Genomic DNA, 16682 nt, shown 5'->3' on the forward strand with positions numbered 1-16682 from the left:
GAAGACTTAAAACATGAATTGAATTTTTCTTTTTTCAAAATTGGAATGTTTTGGGTCCAAACATGTGGCTTGGACCTGCCTTTAACATTTGAGTTTTTATAAGTACCTGTAAATTGTAAGTGGACTAAGGAGAGGCATCACAAAGTATGCAACCTCTGCTTTTAAGTTAAGTCTGGTGAGTTAGAAAATAATGTAAGTGCACAACATGGAGGAGCAAAGCAGCAAGAAATTAATAGTTTAATCCTATTCCAGCAGAGCTATGCAAACAGCTGCCCAAACTGAAAAAATACTCTGCAAGGATAGCAACACAGTTATAAAGTCTTTAATAGTTCCACTTAAAATAATTTCCCTTAGGGGAAAAAAAAAATCATACAGTGCGTGCTTTGTTTGAACAATGACTTTTCTCTGCAGTTTTCCTAAAGATATTAAGGACACATAGCAGGAACATGTGGATTCAGTTGGATCATAATGATCTCTAAAAATACATGTAAACTGTGACTTTAGTAATTTCCATAAGTAGATACTGGTATTTGGATCCAATCATGTATCTGTGTTTCCAAGAGCCTAAGTTGGTTATGGCAGGATGAGGTTTAATATAAAAACAAAATGTGATGTTGGGAAGTTTAAGTCACCACAGACTTAATTTACCCATGTGTCTGAACAGACTTACAAAGTAATATAACAAAGGGATATCAACTCCTATGCTGTTGTGGGGATTTTTTCTCTTCATTTTTTTTCAAAGGGAATTAGCAGAATACTTGCATTTTTGTGGCTTACCAGATGAGGTGAATGAAAGTTCGTGGAAGTGCACATATGGCATATCACTGTAGTTTTCAAAAGTTGACAGTACAAAGGCTGATGCTCTGTCATGAACATGTCTCATTGTGCCAAGGCATTACAGTATTAAGGTCACAAATCAGTGTGCTGAAATTATAGTTGGAATTAGCTAGGTTGACTTAAATCAACTTTAATCCTGAATTCGTAGTTTCCTTCCTTACTTAATATATAGCAACTTTTAATGTAGGTCGAATATACGTACTGTGAGTTTATGCAAATAAGAGATTTTTCTCTTTCTTAGCATGCAAATTGTGCTACCATGTCAAACTGTTGGGTTTAAAATTTTTTCTCATGTAGAAGTGATTCACTCTTTATATTTATCTTCATATTTTTCTTTATTCTTCGAAAAAAATTTTCAGTGCCTTGGAGCAGCGTAACATATTTCTGCATGGAAAAAAAAAATGCAGAACACGGTTTCCTCTGGAAACCATCAGTGTCTGACTTGGGTCATGCAATCCCTACAGGGTGACTCAAAGCGTTGGCAGAGCCTGTTCCCCCTGCAGTACTTTCCACTTCTGATACATCCCAGGGAGCAGGAACCCAGCCTGCGCCTTGAACCTGTGGGCACGGTTGTGGCATACGTGTCCTCTGCCGGATCAGCCAGATCAGCCCACCTCCTTCCTGCTGGAGCTTCCATCCACAGAGCGTGCCGGCAAGGGCTTGCCCTTCTCCAAATTGCCATGTGGCGCGTGGGGCAAGAATGGTGGGCAGAATCCAGCACCAGCGCTGAGTTTGGTTCAGATAAATGCCCACCAGGAGCAAACGCTGCCTAGCATTTCTCAGCCTTGCTGCAGGTCTGACCTGCTTGCCTCGTGCTTGACCCTGTGCGATATTGCTCCCTCCAGGTTCGAAGGCGCTGGAGTACTCCAACGGCATCTTTGACTGCCAGTCCCCCACCTCTCCCTTCATGGGGGGCTTGCGGGCGCTGCACCTGGTGGAGGACTTGCGGGGCTTGCTGGAGATGATGGAAGCGGATGAGAGAGAGGGGCTGCGCTGCCAGGTTCCGGACTCGACAGCAGAGGCTCTGGTTGAATGGCTCCAAAGTCAAATGGTACAGTCTCGCCTCGTTTCACTCGTAACGTGCTCGTTTTGTTTGTTAGCTAGACCAGCTTAGGCAGTGGGGCTGTGTTTTATGCAGGGCATTTAAAAGTTTTAGAGTAGGTTTCAAAGAACCGAAGCAAAGAGATTTTGGTTTGGAGATGATGCTGTGGGGCCTCAAAAGCTGTAGCACAAATACCTTGGGCAGTGGGTTGGCCTGTGCTTTTTTTTGATATATCACCGTGCCTCATTTTGGGGAGCAAAAAATGTTCAGTAATTGGAGTTTCATCTCAGAGGTTTGGGGAAAGACATTTTTAAAGGAATCAGACGCTTAAATGGGGGGAGGGGGGGAAGCTGTTTTCAGTATGAACTTTTCACTAAAAAGCATTTTTGGCAGCATATTTTCTACAGGGACCAGTGTTGTTACTGAGCTTCCTTACCTGGTTTGTAACGGAAGTGAGTGGTGTAAGCTCAGCATCCCTTTAACCTGGAAACAAAACCAAATTTTTATTTTCTGTGTTTGTGACAATCTACCAGTTTTTGTCACCCTCACTTTAAAAATATGCCAAAATATACCTGACAAGGCTGTTCTTTCCCCAAGACTTGATTTTCCCAAAAAATCAATTATTCTTCAAGGGAAGGCTACACTGGGAAATAAAATGCTGTGCTTATCAGAAGGTGAGTTACATGGCATCGTTTTCAAAGGACCCACTGGTTTTACTTCCAGGTGCCCTGTGACTGGTGACTTCCTAGCAGGGCCAAGTAGGAGTCCTTGTGCTCGTGGTCTGTGGGAGGCTTTGCGTTGTGGTGGTCTGGGTGTGCACAGGTTTCTGGGAAGCTCCAGCAGTGGAAGTCAAGAATTATTTCCAGAGGCCGTGCTTCAGGGTTTAAGTCAGCCTGTAGCTGTAACAATGACAGCAGCGGTAGGTGTGCACTTCTGCAGATTTTGCCAAATCTGTATTGCAGCAGTGTCCGGGTCTTCCCGTCTGACACACTTGGCGTTGGCCAAGGTAACGCCATACTGCTGAAATGGGGATGCCAGATCTGATGAAGGCTGGGTCTGATGCAGGACAGGCCACCATGGTGGCTCTGTGTTGTACCCTATGCAATGCTGCTGTTTGGGACGGGCAGCCACCATCGCCTGGTCCCTTCCCAGGACGAGCATCACACCCTCTCAGAAAGGGTTCAGTCACCCTGGAGCCACGGCTGATCTTGTGTAAAACGTTTTTATCTTGATACAGGGGTTTATTTCAGCACTCAGTTGCAGCCCAGGGTGGTGGGTGCAGGACTGTGTTTGGCTTGCGCTCCCCAGCCGTGGGTTTGGCAGGCGTGGAGCTGCGGCTGGCGCCGGGTGACGTGACGTGCCATCTAGTGGCACGCGGGCGGTGCGCAGCGCGGCGGGAAGAGACGGGGACCTGGGCTAGCACGGCTGGGCTCGCTTGCGTAGCTCTTCCGGAAAGGTTTGAGGGGAGAGCTTTTTTTTTTCTCCTACTTTGCTTTGAACTACGCGTTTGAAAATGCCTGAAACTTAATGAAGCACGTGGGAGCTTTCCCACTGCCTCCAGTGGGATTTGGATCTCGCCCCCGCTGTCAAAGCGTGGCAGCCAACGCTGAGATCAGGAGGAGGAGAGGGGAGTGACATTCGAGTCAGGTCTTTAAAACACGCAGAGTTCCTGCTAACATCAGCGTTTCCTTCCTGTGTAACGTACAGCAGTGAACATCGCTGTAACTAGTCTCTGCTCCGTGTGGAGCAGAAATCAAGGGACATAACAGGTTTCATGCAAGTATGGCTTTTATAAATAAAAAAATGTTCATATGCCAAATAAACAGCCGTGGAAAACTAACTGCTCCCCATGGTGTGCATAGACATCAGTAGTCCACACTTAGTGATGCTGATCCACCGCATGTTATTCTGGAGTAAAGGGGCCCAGCAGTGTGGCTGGAGGCTGCAGTGCCTGTTGAGATTAATGAGGTGAAGGCCAGTCATTGCCCCTTGTGATGGCAAATGTGTGATTTAGGGATGCCTGGCTGTTAGGATCTGGAACGAGGTCCTTCAGACCTGTGTGATGGGGATCACCACATGGCAATGAGACAGTAATGGTTTTCATTGCAGCCATGGGCTGAATCTGGGAGAGGAAGGGCTCTGTTGTGCCATTCAGCTTAGTGCCTCCTGGGCACTGGAAAAGATGTGCAGGGGTTGTGTATACAAAAGATTGCAGAAAATAGCTATTCCATCTATGCTTCTCCTCAGTCTGCCTCAAATTATTCCCCTGTACTCTCTGGCATCCTTAAAGCCCCTAGTAGGAAAGACTGAACATTACACTTCGTACTGTGCTACAATCATGGGATTTGCAGGTGTCACCAGTGTCGCCGGTCCCTGTCTGAGCAGGAAGGTGTTACGCTGAAGTGCCCGTATGATTTGCAGGAAGGCTTTCTGCAACTATTGCCCATCCTTACCGAAGAAGGGAAGACACCTCCTTGGTTTGAAATCGGTTTAATCCTTCATGCATGAAGAAGTTGCATCCACTGGGCTATTCCAAGCTGCTGGAGCTGGTGTGTGACATCCCATCCAAAGCTGTAAGCAAGTCTCTCGTGTCTCAGAGGAAAACAAAAATAGTGTTCGCTGCTGCCAAACAGTGTGTCACAAGAGAAAAATCCTCTCCTGGCCCCTGCAGGGAAACCGCTGATGCCCTAGTTGGGAAAAGGGTCTGACAGCAGTCTCCCAAAGTTGCTCGCTTCTGTAAAATGGGGCAGAGCGTTCAGTTTTGCCATGCCAGAATTGGCTGAGCCATGTCCCTGTACCGCTTCTTAGTGACCGCTTCCTTTCTGCTCCTCTCAGTGTGTTCGTCTATGCAAGCTCTCAAAAAGGGCCAACGAGTTAAAATGCCTCATGCTGATTTTTTTTAATGAGTGGATGCCAGATGGCCACATAACACCAGAGCACACGTACAGTGCCCGGACATCTGGCAGAGCTCTTCCAAGAGAATCCATCGGGTGGTCCCCATGGGGATTTCAGAGAAGTTGTACATGCAGCTTTCTGCTGCACAAATAAGCCAGTTTAACTATAACATGTTATTTCTAGTTGTCCGTCTACAGCACAAAACTGATCTCTGTGTTGCTGAAATCCTGCTCATATCTCCATGTGCAAATGGAGGGCAAGTGAATGTCATGGTTAAAATTACAAATGAGGCCATTTGTTCTAAGTCTGGAAAGGGACTGAGGCCTTTTCTAAGCTCAGACGTATTGGGACTGTGTGCTTTCACTGGGGACCAGACCTGAAATCCATAGCCAGATCATAACTATTCCAAAGTTTTGGAGTTTTTTCAGATTTCTCCTGATCAGTGGAAATGTTTAATGTATTCTGATGTGTGCTTTAATAAAACATGTGCTGTACTCCATGAAAGCAGAGCTTCTGACTTGAATATAGACAGCGTGTGAGTAAGCCGTAACATCATTGCCAGTAACAAGACCATTTTAAATGAAACTCTGCCTTTTGCAAGACCAAGGCGCAGCCCTTGTATCCAGCTGGAAGTTGATGGATCCATCTCTTGAAGAATAATTCTCAGAAACCTTGCTCCCAGTCATGAATGTTGCTCCAGTTTTTCTTCAGTTGAAACAAATAAGAGAGAGTTTTCTTCTGGTTATTATTTTTCTTGACAGTGTTTTTTTGGTGTTTTTTTAAAAATACATCTTATGCAACAACCTTCCCAGAAAGTTGTATCCAGCTGGAAGTTGATGGATCCATCTCTTGAAGAATAATTCTCAGAAACCTTGCTCCCAGTCATGAATGTTGCTCCAGTTTTTCTTCAGTTGAAACAAATAAGAGAGAGTTTTCTTCTGGTTATTATTTTTCTTGACAGTGTTTTTTTGGTGTTTTTTTAAAAATACATCTTATGCAACAACCTTCCCAGAAAGAAGAAACCAACTGTGTCTTGTTAAAAAGGAGGGTGAAGGGTAGAAGTGGGTGGACAGTCCCTTCCCACACCTCAGAGCCAGCTTACCCAAGCTCCTGATCTGAACTTGTGTATGTGGGTCCTGTTGTGTGCCTTCTCCTCTTTAAAGGGTGTGCTCATGGAACAAAAGAGCCAGAATAATACTTTTTCTTTAAAATCCACAGCGTGTGCAACTGTGGTTTTAGCTTTGGAAGTGACTTTCTGAATTTTAAATATGTATTATAAATTATTTTTTTTTTCCACTCCAGAAGTGAATTTCTGAAGTTGACTGTAAGATCATTAAAGCAAAACAAACATTATGGCCCCCAAAGGTTTCTTGAAGAACATTTTCAGCTCATCTGAAGATGATAGTTAATTTGAGCTGTGGTATCCATAGTGGCTTGTGCAATCCAGAGTGTTGCTGCTGTGAATAGTGGATCTGTCATCTCACAGACCAGCCTCAGATTTTGACACTTCTTCAACAATTTGGTTCTTCCAGAGAGTGGCTGGGAGTAATGAGAGTTAATATGAGGGGATATTAGAATTCAGAGAGAAGTTTTCCTCACTGGATAAATATAGCTTGTAATCTTACAGAGATATATTGGCCTATTTGGATGACAGGGTGGTTCCCAAGTGGGGGAAGTGGTTTGGTTAGCCAGAAGTCATCTCATATTTCTTATTCATGGAAAAATCTTGTCTTCAAACCAAAGTTTGTTGTTTGATTGTCTTCGTGTGGGCGTACAGTGCATTCATTTGGCTCTGCTTGTGCTTATGTTGAGTTTAGCTATCGAAAGGTCCTATGGTAATGTGTGGCATATAGGCATTTACCACCAAACACCTGTTTGAGATCCTTCCTCAAGTTGCAATATGAAAGGAGCCTTGTCATACCATTTCAGCCTGTCATAATAAACTGCCTCTCAGCAATACTTTTTGTCTGTGAGAGATCTGCCTCTCGAAGTTCTTGAAACACAGGACCCTGCTGCTTGCTAAAGGTGATCATCCAGACTGGTGTGTTTTTAACACTGGAAGATAATACGGGCTCATTTATAGCACGTCTTGGCATGGCATCTTCATGCATCGTGGATATGAGTTCACTGGCTGTAAGAACAACCCGTGCGGTCCTGCGCTGGAGCCCTGATGGCAGAGCCATCAAAAATCACCATTCCCAATCCAAAACGCATCAGTCTGGCTTAAAACACATGGATTCTGCTCCTATTCTGCTCTGCTCTTTTGTTCTGGGTTATTCAGGATTCATGTTTTCGAGATTTTTATCTATCAACGGTAGTTGTAAACGTTTCTTTTTAATAATAAAAGCTGTGGGTTTTGAGATAATCACAGGACTCCCGGAGCTAGGCTCTGTGGTCAAAAATACCAAGGATTTGTTATGCTGCTGCTGTTACTGGGTAAATGGAAACTTAAACGTGAGGACAGAGGTTGGTTGTTATTGTTGTATTTTACGTGGTTCTTAAGTATGACATAAACTTGAGACAAGCCACTCGTGAGACCTGGATCAGTTGAGTCAACTTTTACCTTCCTCTTTTGCTTGGCGCCTACAAGTGAATTACATGTGTTTTTCCAGCTTTTGCAATTAATAGCCCATCAAGAAAAGAAAATTCCCTCCTGTCTACCATGTAGTCAGGTAAAGGGATCGGAATTGCTCTTTTCTTGTGTGTTTTTGTGTTGGATGATTTCCGCAGTGCTGGCAGGGTGCAGAGGAGGGGGTTGCTTTTGCAGGGGGCTGTTCAGCAAGAAGCAAGGGTCAAGATGGCCAGCTGCCACCTGTGTGGGGCTGCCCTTACTCCTGGTCAGGTTTACGCAGCTCTGCACCCCACGTGCCTGCATCCTCCTCCGCTTCGCTGCATGGCCTTTGTGTGTCGGGATCTCAGCGGCAGGCTCAGGTTGGAAGAAGGGTTGATCTTCCCGGGCTTTGATGTGTTAATTCCCCAGAGGAGCTGCTTGCTCCGCCTGAGGAGCGCTGCTGCTTCTAGGCTCCGCTTCCTACATCTCCCACTCCGCTGCCACATTTGCCTCCGTCCTTGGTTAGATGAGGAAACCTGCTGTCGCTTAACCTCTCCGTCTCAGTTCAGAGGAGCCCTGACGGCGCCGCTCGGCACGGCGGGCGCCTGCGGTGCTGGGGCTGCAGCTCTCAGCCTCGGCTGCCTGCCACAGTCACTCGCGTCCTTGAATGCATGAAGATAGTCATGACCAGCATGGAGTATAGCTGGGACATTCACGGACAGTGTGTCTGGCTAAATAAGGTAAGGCTATCTGTGTTTGTCCTGACTCTTGCATTTCTCCGAGCGACAAGCCGTAGCTGGGCAATGCTGGTAGGGAATAAGCATTTCGTCTTTCTCTTGTATCAGATACCAGCCGAGCTGCTATTGAAGAAACTGAATATTTTGAAACGGTGGCATCTTCCCTATTCAACAGCCGTGTTATTTATATTTAGAAAATGTTTCAGGTAAATTCCTCAGAGTGAAGGTCTGTCTTAAGCTGGTTTTCTTTCAGAATTCACTTTTATTGTAGTGAAGCCTTTAAAATACGATGCGGGGGTTTTGAGTGGGTTTTAGGGTTTTTTTTTCCCTTGCTTGTCCTGTAGGGAGGAACTAATCTGTAAACTTTAGGAAAAGCTTAGCAGCGGGTCTGCCTGCCTGCTATCGGACCATGTGGAGCAGGCTGCAGATACTCAGAGTGATGAGTAGGGAGGCATGAAATGCAGGAGATGCCGGTTTGGGAGTGCAGCGGTGGGCTCCCGTGCAAACTGGTTAAACACAGGTACAGATTGTGTTCAGAGAGATTTGACCAGCATGAATTTGGGATGGAATTAATACTTACGGAGGGTAAAGCTGTCACGGCTCTGTATGACAGGGGAAACGGTGGTGAATACTTTGCTTGGGAAACCTGGAGGCTCTGCCCGTGGCACACCAAGTGATGCTGAGGTAGCTGAGGCTGGAGGAGCCCCCCTGCAAGGGACTCCCTAGAACTGAGTGAACAGGCAGAACAGCAGTAGCCGTGCTTAGCTAAGCATAGGTAATGTGTGTGATAATGATCTGAACAACGTAAGCATGTTGATGAGATCTAATTTAACTCCAGATGGTCAGGAAAGAGATGTCAGGGACAGCTCACTTGCCCGACTGTTGACTGGGCTGCGGTGGTCAAAACAGTCAGTGCAATCTGCCGTACAAGAAAATAATGCTGTGGGGTGGCAGCTCCTTCTATACAAATCAAATTGCATCTTCAGCAAGAACAGTGTGATTTGTTCTGCTTATTTTGTCTCAAAAGCAGAAGAGAAAATGGGGGTATCAGCTGCAGTGGGCTAAAAATGAGTTTTATTTTTGAAAGGAGAATTCAGCAATTGAAAGGAAATGAATTATTTTTTTTTTTTTTTTTAATTAGGAGGCTTAAAACAGCAGCTATTAGAAACTTTCCTGCGGTTTGGAATACTAACTCGCTTCCAGGGAAAATGGATTAAAGACTGAGGGCAGGCAAGCTGTGAAAGTTTGGTGAGGCATCCACTTATTACAGGAATAATTCCCTCCAGAGCAGTGTGGATTTTTACACTTACATGATTGCAGCCAAAGCTTACACACGTGTTTAACAGATTAGCCATGGATTGATCTTGCAGAGTTTTTAAGTGCACTGGGTCTGATCTTATAAGGCATTTTAAGTAAATGCTTAACCTCAAACTTCTGCGAAGCCTCAGTGGCATCGTGACAACTGTTCTTTTGTTTTTAGGATTAACATCAGTATTGGTAAATCTGCATTCTCTTCCCATAAAGTGTTTTGCAATTAATCCCTAAATTGAAAACACATGCTAAGTCTAACCACTTAATTGAACGTAGATTTTAAGTTGCTGATGAAGAAGAGCCACCTTTGGAAAATGGCAAAGCCTGTCTTACACTGCTAGTAAACTATGTTAATCCTGTATTGACTTCGATGATACAAATTTGATCCAGAACTACCAAGTGCCCCAGATACTCCTGCAGTTGCTGTTGAATCAAATATTTACTTTTTTTGGTTTGGTTTGGTTTGGTTTGTTAAAGCAGAGCCATTGCTCTGCAGAGTGAGTAGTTGCCGGTCTCAGTCCCAGGGGAGGCTGCGGGTCCCCAGGTGGAGAGAAACTCCTCCTGAAGGACACACCGAGTGTTGCTCACCCAGGTTTTGCACACACCAGGTGTCCTGGCATATTTCAGACCTCCCTGCAGCCCGTTCGTCCCCATTGGGGCTCCCTCCACCCCATCTCCTGATGCAGTGCTTTCCCATATCCAGCGTTTGGGCATCTTCCCTCTCCGTTTCTCTTCAGTCCTGCCCACTGCTGTCATTACCCCGTTCTTCTTTTCATGTGTTTAATCTCCTCTCTTCTTTCCTCATCTGTCTGGGAAGAAAATCATGGCGGGTATCAACTTTTTACCCTCAAAGACAGCGGAGAGAAGAGATGTGGGAAGGCATTGCGTGGCCATTGCCTGCAGGTCCCTGATCTCTGCACCACCGTAGGAGGTGCTGGGGCTGCTGCTCTGTGAAATAGCTGCTGTGATTTCTCTGTGTTGTCCTTTCTTCAACTCTCATCTTTCCCCACTGTAACCAGTCAGTGACTTTCTTGCCTTTTCATACCTAAAATGAAGATTTAGTCCCAGGTATTATGCAGAAGTTAACAACATGTCAGGCAAAAAGCAAACTGCTGTTGGGTTGTACACAAAGTTTTCTGTTTTCAGTGTACCACAGGAGGTCTGTTTTTATGCAGATTTTACAAAATATTTCTGGCGACTGCCAGCAAAGACGTCTTTGTATTTGGTTTTGTGGGAGAACAACCTTTACTCCAGTCCTGTTTGGGGTTCCCATCCCACCTCCCTCTTTCTTTTGGCAATGTGCAGCTGCAGCCTGAACTCTCACTCTCTAAATGCTCCTATTTTAAAACCAAGTACAATGTACTGAGCAAAACAGGATATTTTTTTGAGGAATGGGAACAGAGTTTAACAACAAAGGTGTCTTGGCAAGATGCTATGCACAATGACTAACATTCTGCTTTAACACTTCGTCAGTTTTCCCAGCATCGTAAAGACATTATCTTCATAGTGTGAAACCAATACTTACCTCAACATATTTTCTTCACGCAGTCTTTGGCTTTAGTTAATTTCTGTCTGGTTACACTGACTAGAGGTATCAGGAGGTTCAGTGGTTAGAGCGCTGATGTGGTGGTTGGGAGGCAGGGAGTCGAGTCTGCGCTTTGACAAGGACTTTCATGTGAGCCCTGGCAGGATGGAGGGGTGTCTTTGCACCTTGGCTGCCTGCTTGTAATGGGGGATGAATATCACTTTCCTACAGCAGAGACGCACACTGGATTGATAAATTTGTTGTACATTACAAAATACAGACGCTGTATTCATGGAGGCTGAGGAAGTACCTGAGATGTGTTGGAGGTCTTTAAATGAGAAGGGAGCTACAGCATAGCAAAAGTATGCAAAAACCTCGTTTTTGTATTTCGCGTACAAGTCAAGTTACAAAATTTAAAGCATAATCTGGTAGTTGAGCAGCTAACAAGTTTATTTTGGAAGCTCTTCGACTTCTTTCACGTAAATTAAAACTGTTACAAAACTGAAGATCTCACTGGTCTTGAATGGAAATCCTATGCCATGAGCTAAATTCTGGTGGGGGAAAACAGAGCAAACTCGGAAGCTTAGAGTACTTCTGCCTTGGTGCTTAATTTCTCGATGGTCAGAAGGCCTAGTCATTTACTGCTAAATAATTCAGATTCAGGGTATCATTATGGTGTGAGGTATTGGTACAAATTACTAGGGAGCATCCTTTCTTAGTCTGCTGTAGCTCTAGTGATTTCAGGGGAGATGCTACGGTCACCTTGTAAAGGTTACACATGTATGCTTGGGAGACACATTTGCAACTGCACACTGATTTACAAGCTGCCAGGACACAGCCTGATTTCTTGAGGAGAGCACTAAGGTGAGGTCAAATACTTTGTGCCCCCTTCTGTTTGCTTTGCATCTAATCTTTAAGTGATGCTAGTGGGCATTTTATTCCTCTGGTTTCAAACAAGGCAGTTTTTCCTGTCATCCAAAGTCAGGCATGTACTTAGAAAAGGAGTTTTAGCTGGCAGGTTTCCTGAGGCATCGTCTGCAATCGGGGGAGACAGGCTGTTTGAAAGGGAGATTCAAAGCGGGAGCCCGAGGCCTGCAGCTCCTGCGTGGGGGTGTCCTCTCATGACAGGGTTGTGCTGCAGACTCACCGGGGCACGAGGATTAGTAGCCCAGTTTCTTTTCATCACATATGTAGAGGGAAATCAATGTCCCTCGGAGTTGGTGGGAGCCTCTGTACTGAGCACACTGGATTTCAGAGCAGCTTCTCAGACTCCTCTAAGTGCAATGATGGGAATAAGAATTTCTTTTCTGAGCTGAGATCCGATTGTGGCGTCCATCACAAAGTGCTTTGAGACAGCTTTGAATATGGATAGAGTAAAATCCTTCTTGCTGCTCAAGAGCATTGAAGTTATGAAGAAAGTTGCTGATTCCTCTGAACTCTCTGATGGCGTTAACATGTATTCTTGTTTATCTTTAGCCTCAGGCAGCTTTATAAAGAGACGTGTTTAGAGTGCAGACATTCACCCATACCCAGTAAAACGTGCCTGATGTAAAAGGATGTCTCTTACTGTGTGTTTTAGAAAAAATTGTTTGACTTGCAAGAAGCATAACGCACATTTTGTAGATTGTACATTGTTTTTTTTCACTTGCTGAATGTCTTGGGGTATTCGTCTCTTTGCAAGTGTGGCTTAGCATAGTACATCATTGAGCACAAATTTTGTTAACAAAATGCTGAATGCACAGTAAGTGAATTTTGCAGAATTGGGTCACCAAAAGGTTCTTCCTTTCTCATCTTTAAGACTCTGAACAATTCTTGTCCTGAATGGTGGTTGTGTATCCTTTGTTGACAGTTTGTTTGATTTGTAACCCTTTGGGGGCTGAAGAATACTTTAAATCTGTTCTTGAACTGTGCAGACAAAAAATACTCCTTAAGTGTGTTGATAATGTTAAATGATGCTTATGGTACGATAGCTGATGACACAGTATTTGCTGTCTTTTTCAGACTAACGGACATATATCTGGGAATGGAGATGTGTATCAAGAAAGGCTGGCTCGTCTGGAAAATGATAAGGAATCTCTTGTTCTGCAAGTGAGTAGTCACCTAAATTATTTTTTTCTGCTCTTGCATTCATAAGACTTTTTGATAGTATGTGATAAAACCTCTGAGGATTTATTTGCAGCTGTGTCATCTTGGACAGTGTTCAGAAGGCTTGCTGATACCTGAGAGTTAACACAGATTAAGGATAGGTGTGAATTTAGATTGCAGGAAAAATCTAAAGGGCTTTCTTTCTGTGTATCTGATCTCTTTGAATCTTGTTAGGTGAGCAGGTCTGCAGAGTGACCACCTTCTTACATTCATGTGTATCCTTAAGATCACCATTTTCCATGACCATTCACATGCTGTCTGCATCAGGTTACAGATGTCCTGTCCTTGTGAAAGGTGACAAAAGCTGCAGGACTGTCCAAAGGGCAGGAGGAGACGAGCAGCTCCCTCGGAGGTCCTGCTCACCTGCTGCTGGGCCGGACTGGGTCAGCCCCGAGTGCTCTTGCCAGCTGGTTTACTCTTGCCATCAGGGTTGGGACTACCTGGCACCCCTTGGCCTGCACAGGCATCGCGCGGTCCCCTGACAGGGACCTGGCCTAAGGGCTGTGACAACGCTGAGCTCTGCTCTAGGCAGCTTGCCCTCGTTCCCAGCGGTACCACAGATTTCCTCGAAAGAGCCTGTTTAAGAAAAAAACTTAATTCAGAAAAGGCAAAATGGGAATCAGTCTGCAGTCTCAAAGGTGTTGTCTTGGTCTTGCCTAGCCTCAGTCCGTGTGTTTTAACCTCCTTTGCTTTTATTGTTCTGAAAAGGAGAAACTGTATGCTGTGGTACACTGTGTGCAGTCACTTGGAAAGCAGAATAAATTGTAATGCAGTGAGGTTTAGCTACTTGGTTGTTAAGGTAGGAGCTAGTGGGTTTTAGTTAATGTATTGTCACAGTAAAGGCATAATTATTGGCTGTAAAATGCAGCAGCCACCCCTTGCGTAAACTTCCAGGACAAGTCAGGCGGGGAGATGCAGAATTGCATTGTGTCCACCAGAACTTTGGCTGAAATTCCAGTAAGCATGAGGGGAGAGCTTTCCCTCCTCTCTTGTCGCCTTTGCCATGCGTTGTGTCCACTGCAGAGCTCTGCTGCTGCTCCTCCTCCCGCTGTGGTCCCATTTCATCTGTGGCCCAGCCAGCACTGTTAGCCACATACAGTTCTTCAGGTGACACATATGGCAATGGGTGCAAGGTACTAAATATGCATCCCTTTTTCTCCGCTGTGCAGGTAAGTGTGCTTACGGACCAGGTGGAAGCCCAAGGAGAAAAGATTCGGGATCTGGAGTTCTGTCTAGAGGAGCACAGGGAGAAGCTGAATGCCACGGAAGAGATGCTGCAGCAGGTATTTCACAGGCGTATGTCTGTCTTGCTGTCTGTCTTAATGCACTGCATTTTGCTTCGGTGAGAGCAGCACACTTCAAGGTGTTGCACCCCTTGATGTCTCTTAACTAAGTGATAATTTTCTACCATATTTGCTTTAAAGTCTTTGTACTTGGTGATGTCAGTGCTGCTTTACACTGTAGGAATCCAGTCCTGCTCTTCTTTGAGCCTTTCCCCACTGAACTTCAAAGAGGCTTGGATTAAAGCCTCTGGCAGGGTGGGTGCTGGCAGGGTGAGGTTCCCCTCAAAGCTCCTTGCTGCCCAGAGCAACTGTGGTGACAGACAAGCTTTTTTTCTTGTCCTGGCAGCCAACCCATGATAGTGCCCCCGTGATCTCAGATGCATCCTAGGTGTCTGTAGTCTGTCAGATGGATAATAGCCGTGTCCCAGGGCTTCAGAGAGTGCAAGGAAGAGTGTGATGCTTTTCCCCATGAAAGAGGCCTTTAGCTGTAGAAATAAATTACTGATTTCTTCCCCTTGGATGAATAATTCTGTTCTCTTCCTCTTTATCTTGAATCAGGAGCTTTTAAGCAGAACATCCCTTGAAACTCAGAAGCTAGATCTTATGGCAGAAATTTCCACTCTGAAGTTGAAGCTTACATCTGTAGAGAAGGATAGATTGGACTATGAGGACAGATTCAGAGACACAGAGGTGAGTAAAACCCAACTGAATAAATTGTAAAAGCTGTGTGTGGCTTCACGTTACCTGAAAATTTCCTGGGAGGTTTTTTTTCTTTTTTTTTTTTGCCAGGCAAGAAGGGAATTCATCTTTAAGGTTAAAACATTTATCTCTTAAAATAAAAAGTGTCCTCTTTGGTAAACTCTGATTTTACACAGAAAGATTTCCAAACCCGGTTTTTGATTCTTGCCATCAGATCTAAGGAGGGATGGCATTTAGGATGGATTTAAATAAAATCATGAACATACTGCACTCTCCTGTCCCAACTTGAAACTGTCATCGTCTTAGTAAGGCATGTCTGAGGCAAACACTTAAGCCCATTTCAAGTACAAAAAGCATGCATGTGCAGAGGCACAGCACACTAAAAGACATAACGTTTGGTTTCAGTAACAGAGAGAATGAGGTGACTCAGTGTGAGGGCACTTTGAAGCCTCACTTCAAACCCCAGCCCCACAAAAGCCCAGGACCGAGAGGCCAGCGGTTACTCATCTCAGCCTGGCTTCAGCCCAGCGGTGTACAGTGCCAGGCAGAGCTGCAGCCCGGAGCTGCCATCCCTGGCAGTGCTGTCCTGGGGCGTTTGCCTTCTGTGCGCCTCAGGTCTGTGTAGCTGAACCTTGCTCTTGTTTGAAACCAGAAAGTCTCAAAGCAGGTGGGCAAACCCAGTTTTTCCAGGAAACTCCAAGAATCGGGCCGAGGTTAGCTGCCAGGGTGACATACCCCATATCAGAAATAGCTTGGACTCTGCCTAGGAAGCAGAACAAAATTTCCAATTCTGGGTTCATCACTGAGCTGAAATGTCGGATGTTTGTATAGTGGACGTTCCAGTTGTCATTCATTTCTAGAAGGGAAGAAGCCATAATGTCATCACAGGAGACAAAATTTGCCCTTTCCACTTCAACCAGTGGTTTATGAACTCCCTTCCAGTTTCCTACATATTTTCCAGTGAAGTGTCGTTCCTCACTTGTATTGCAAGCGTAAGAGCAAAAGTTAGGCTTGCTTTCTTTGGGAGAAGTCCACACGTTGAAAACTAGTGACTGAAATCATGTTCAGCTTTGAAAGGTGGTGATCATTTACGTAGTGATGGCGGTGTACGTTCCTGCAGTGTAGCACATCTGGGTGCTGCCAAGCTGTGGATCGGATATTGCAAGCATAAGAGCAAAAGTTAGGCTTGCTTTTGAATTCCTTTCTTTGGGAGAAGTCCACACGTTGAAAACTAGTGACTGAAATCATGTTCAGCTTTGAAAGGTGGTGATCATTTACGTAGTGATGGCGGTGTACGTTCCTGCAGTGTAGCACATCTGGGTGCTGCCAAGCTGTGGATCGGATTCATGTTGCCTCCTGTTACCTTTTCCTCTAGTTTAATACCCGATGTTATTTGAAGGATCACAGCATTGCCTTAAAAGCAGCTGACTTTGCAGTCCAGGCAAGTACTGTGCGTGGCAATGCTGGAGAAATTGGCAGGTGGTAAGGTGGAGGGAATCGTTGAAGGTCTTCTGCATCCATAGGAAGTGTGTTAAGAGCTGACTGCTTTCTCAGCTCCCATGAGGTCTCTCTGCCCACACAGTGGTCGGCTCTTTCATGAATTACAGCATACAACAGGTAACACTCTTCACCTGTATACTGACGCCTATCATAAGCA

General features: G+C 45.1%; 1 protein-coding gene across 1 annotated transcript in view; it reads left to right on the forward strand.

The window, feature by feature from the left end:
- PPFIBP1 (PPFIA binding protein 1) overlaps positions 1-16682 on the forward strand; it is an 85243-nt gene that overhangs the window by 30051 nt on the left and 38510 nt on the right. Inside the window, 4 exon segments of the mRNA XM_009279036.1 lie at positions 1683-1888; positions 12900-12986; positions 14213-14326; positions 14885-15016. Coding sequence (XP_009277311.1) covers positions 1683-1888; positions 12900-12986; positions 14213-14326; positions 14885-15016 — 539 coding nt within the window.

The sequence above is a fragment of the Aptenodytes forsteri genome, unplaced genomic scaffold, assembly GCF_000699145.1.
Source record: "Aptenodytes forsteri isolate BGI_AS27 unplaced genomic scaffold, ASM69914v1 Scaffold241, whole genome shotgun sequence".
NCBI lineage: Eukaryota > Metazoa > Chordata > Aves > Sphenisciformes > Spheniscidae > Aptenodytes > Aptenodytes forsteri.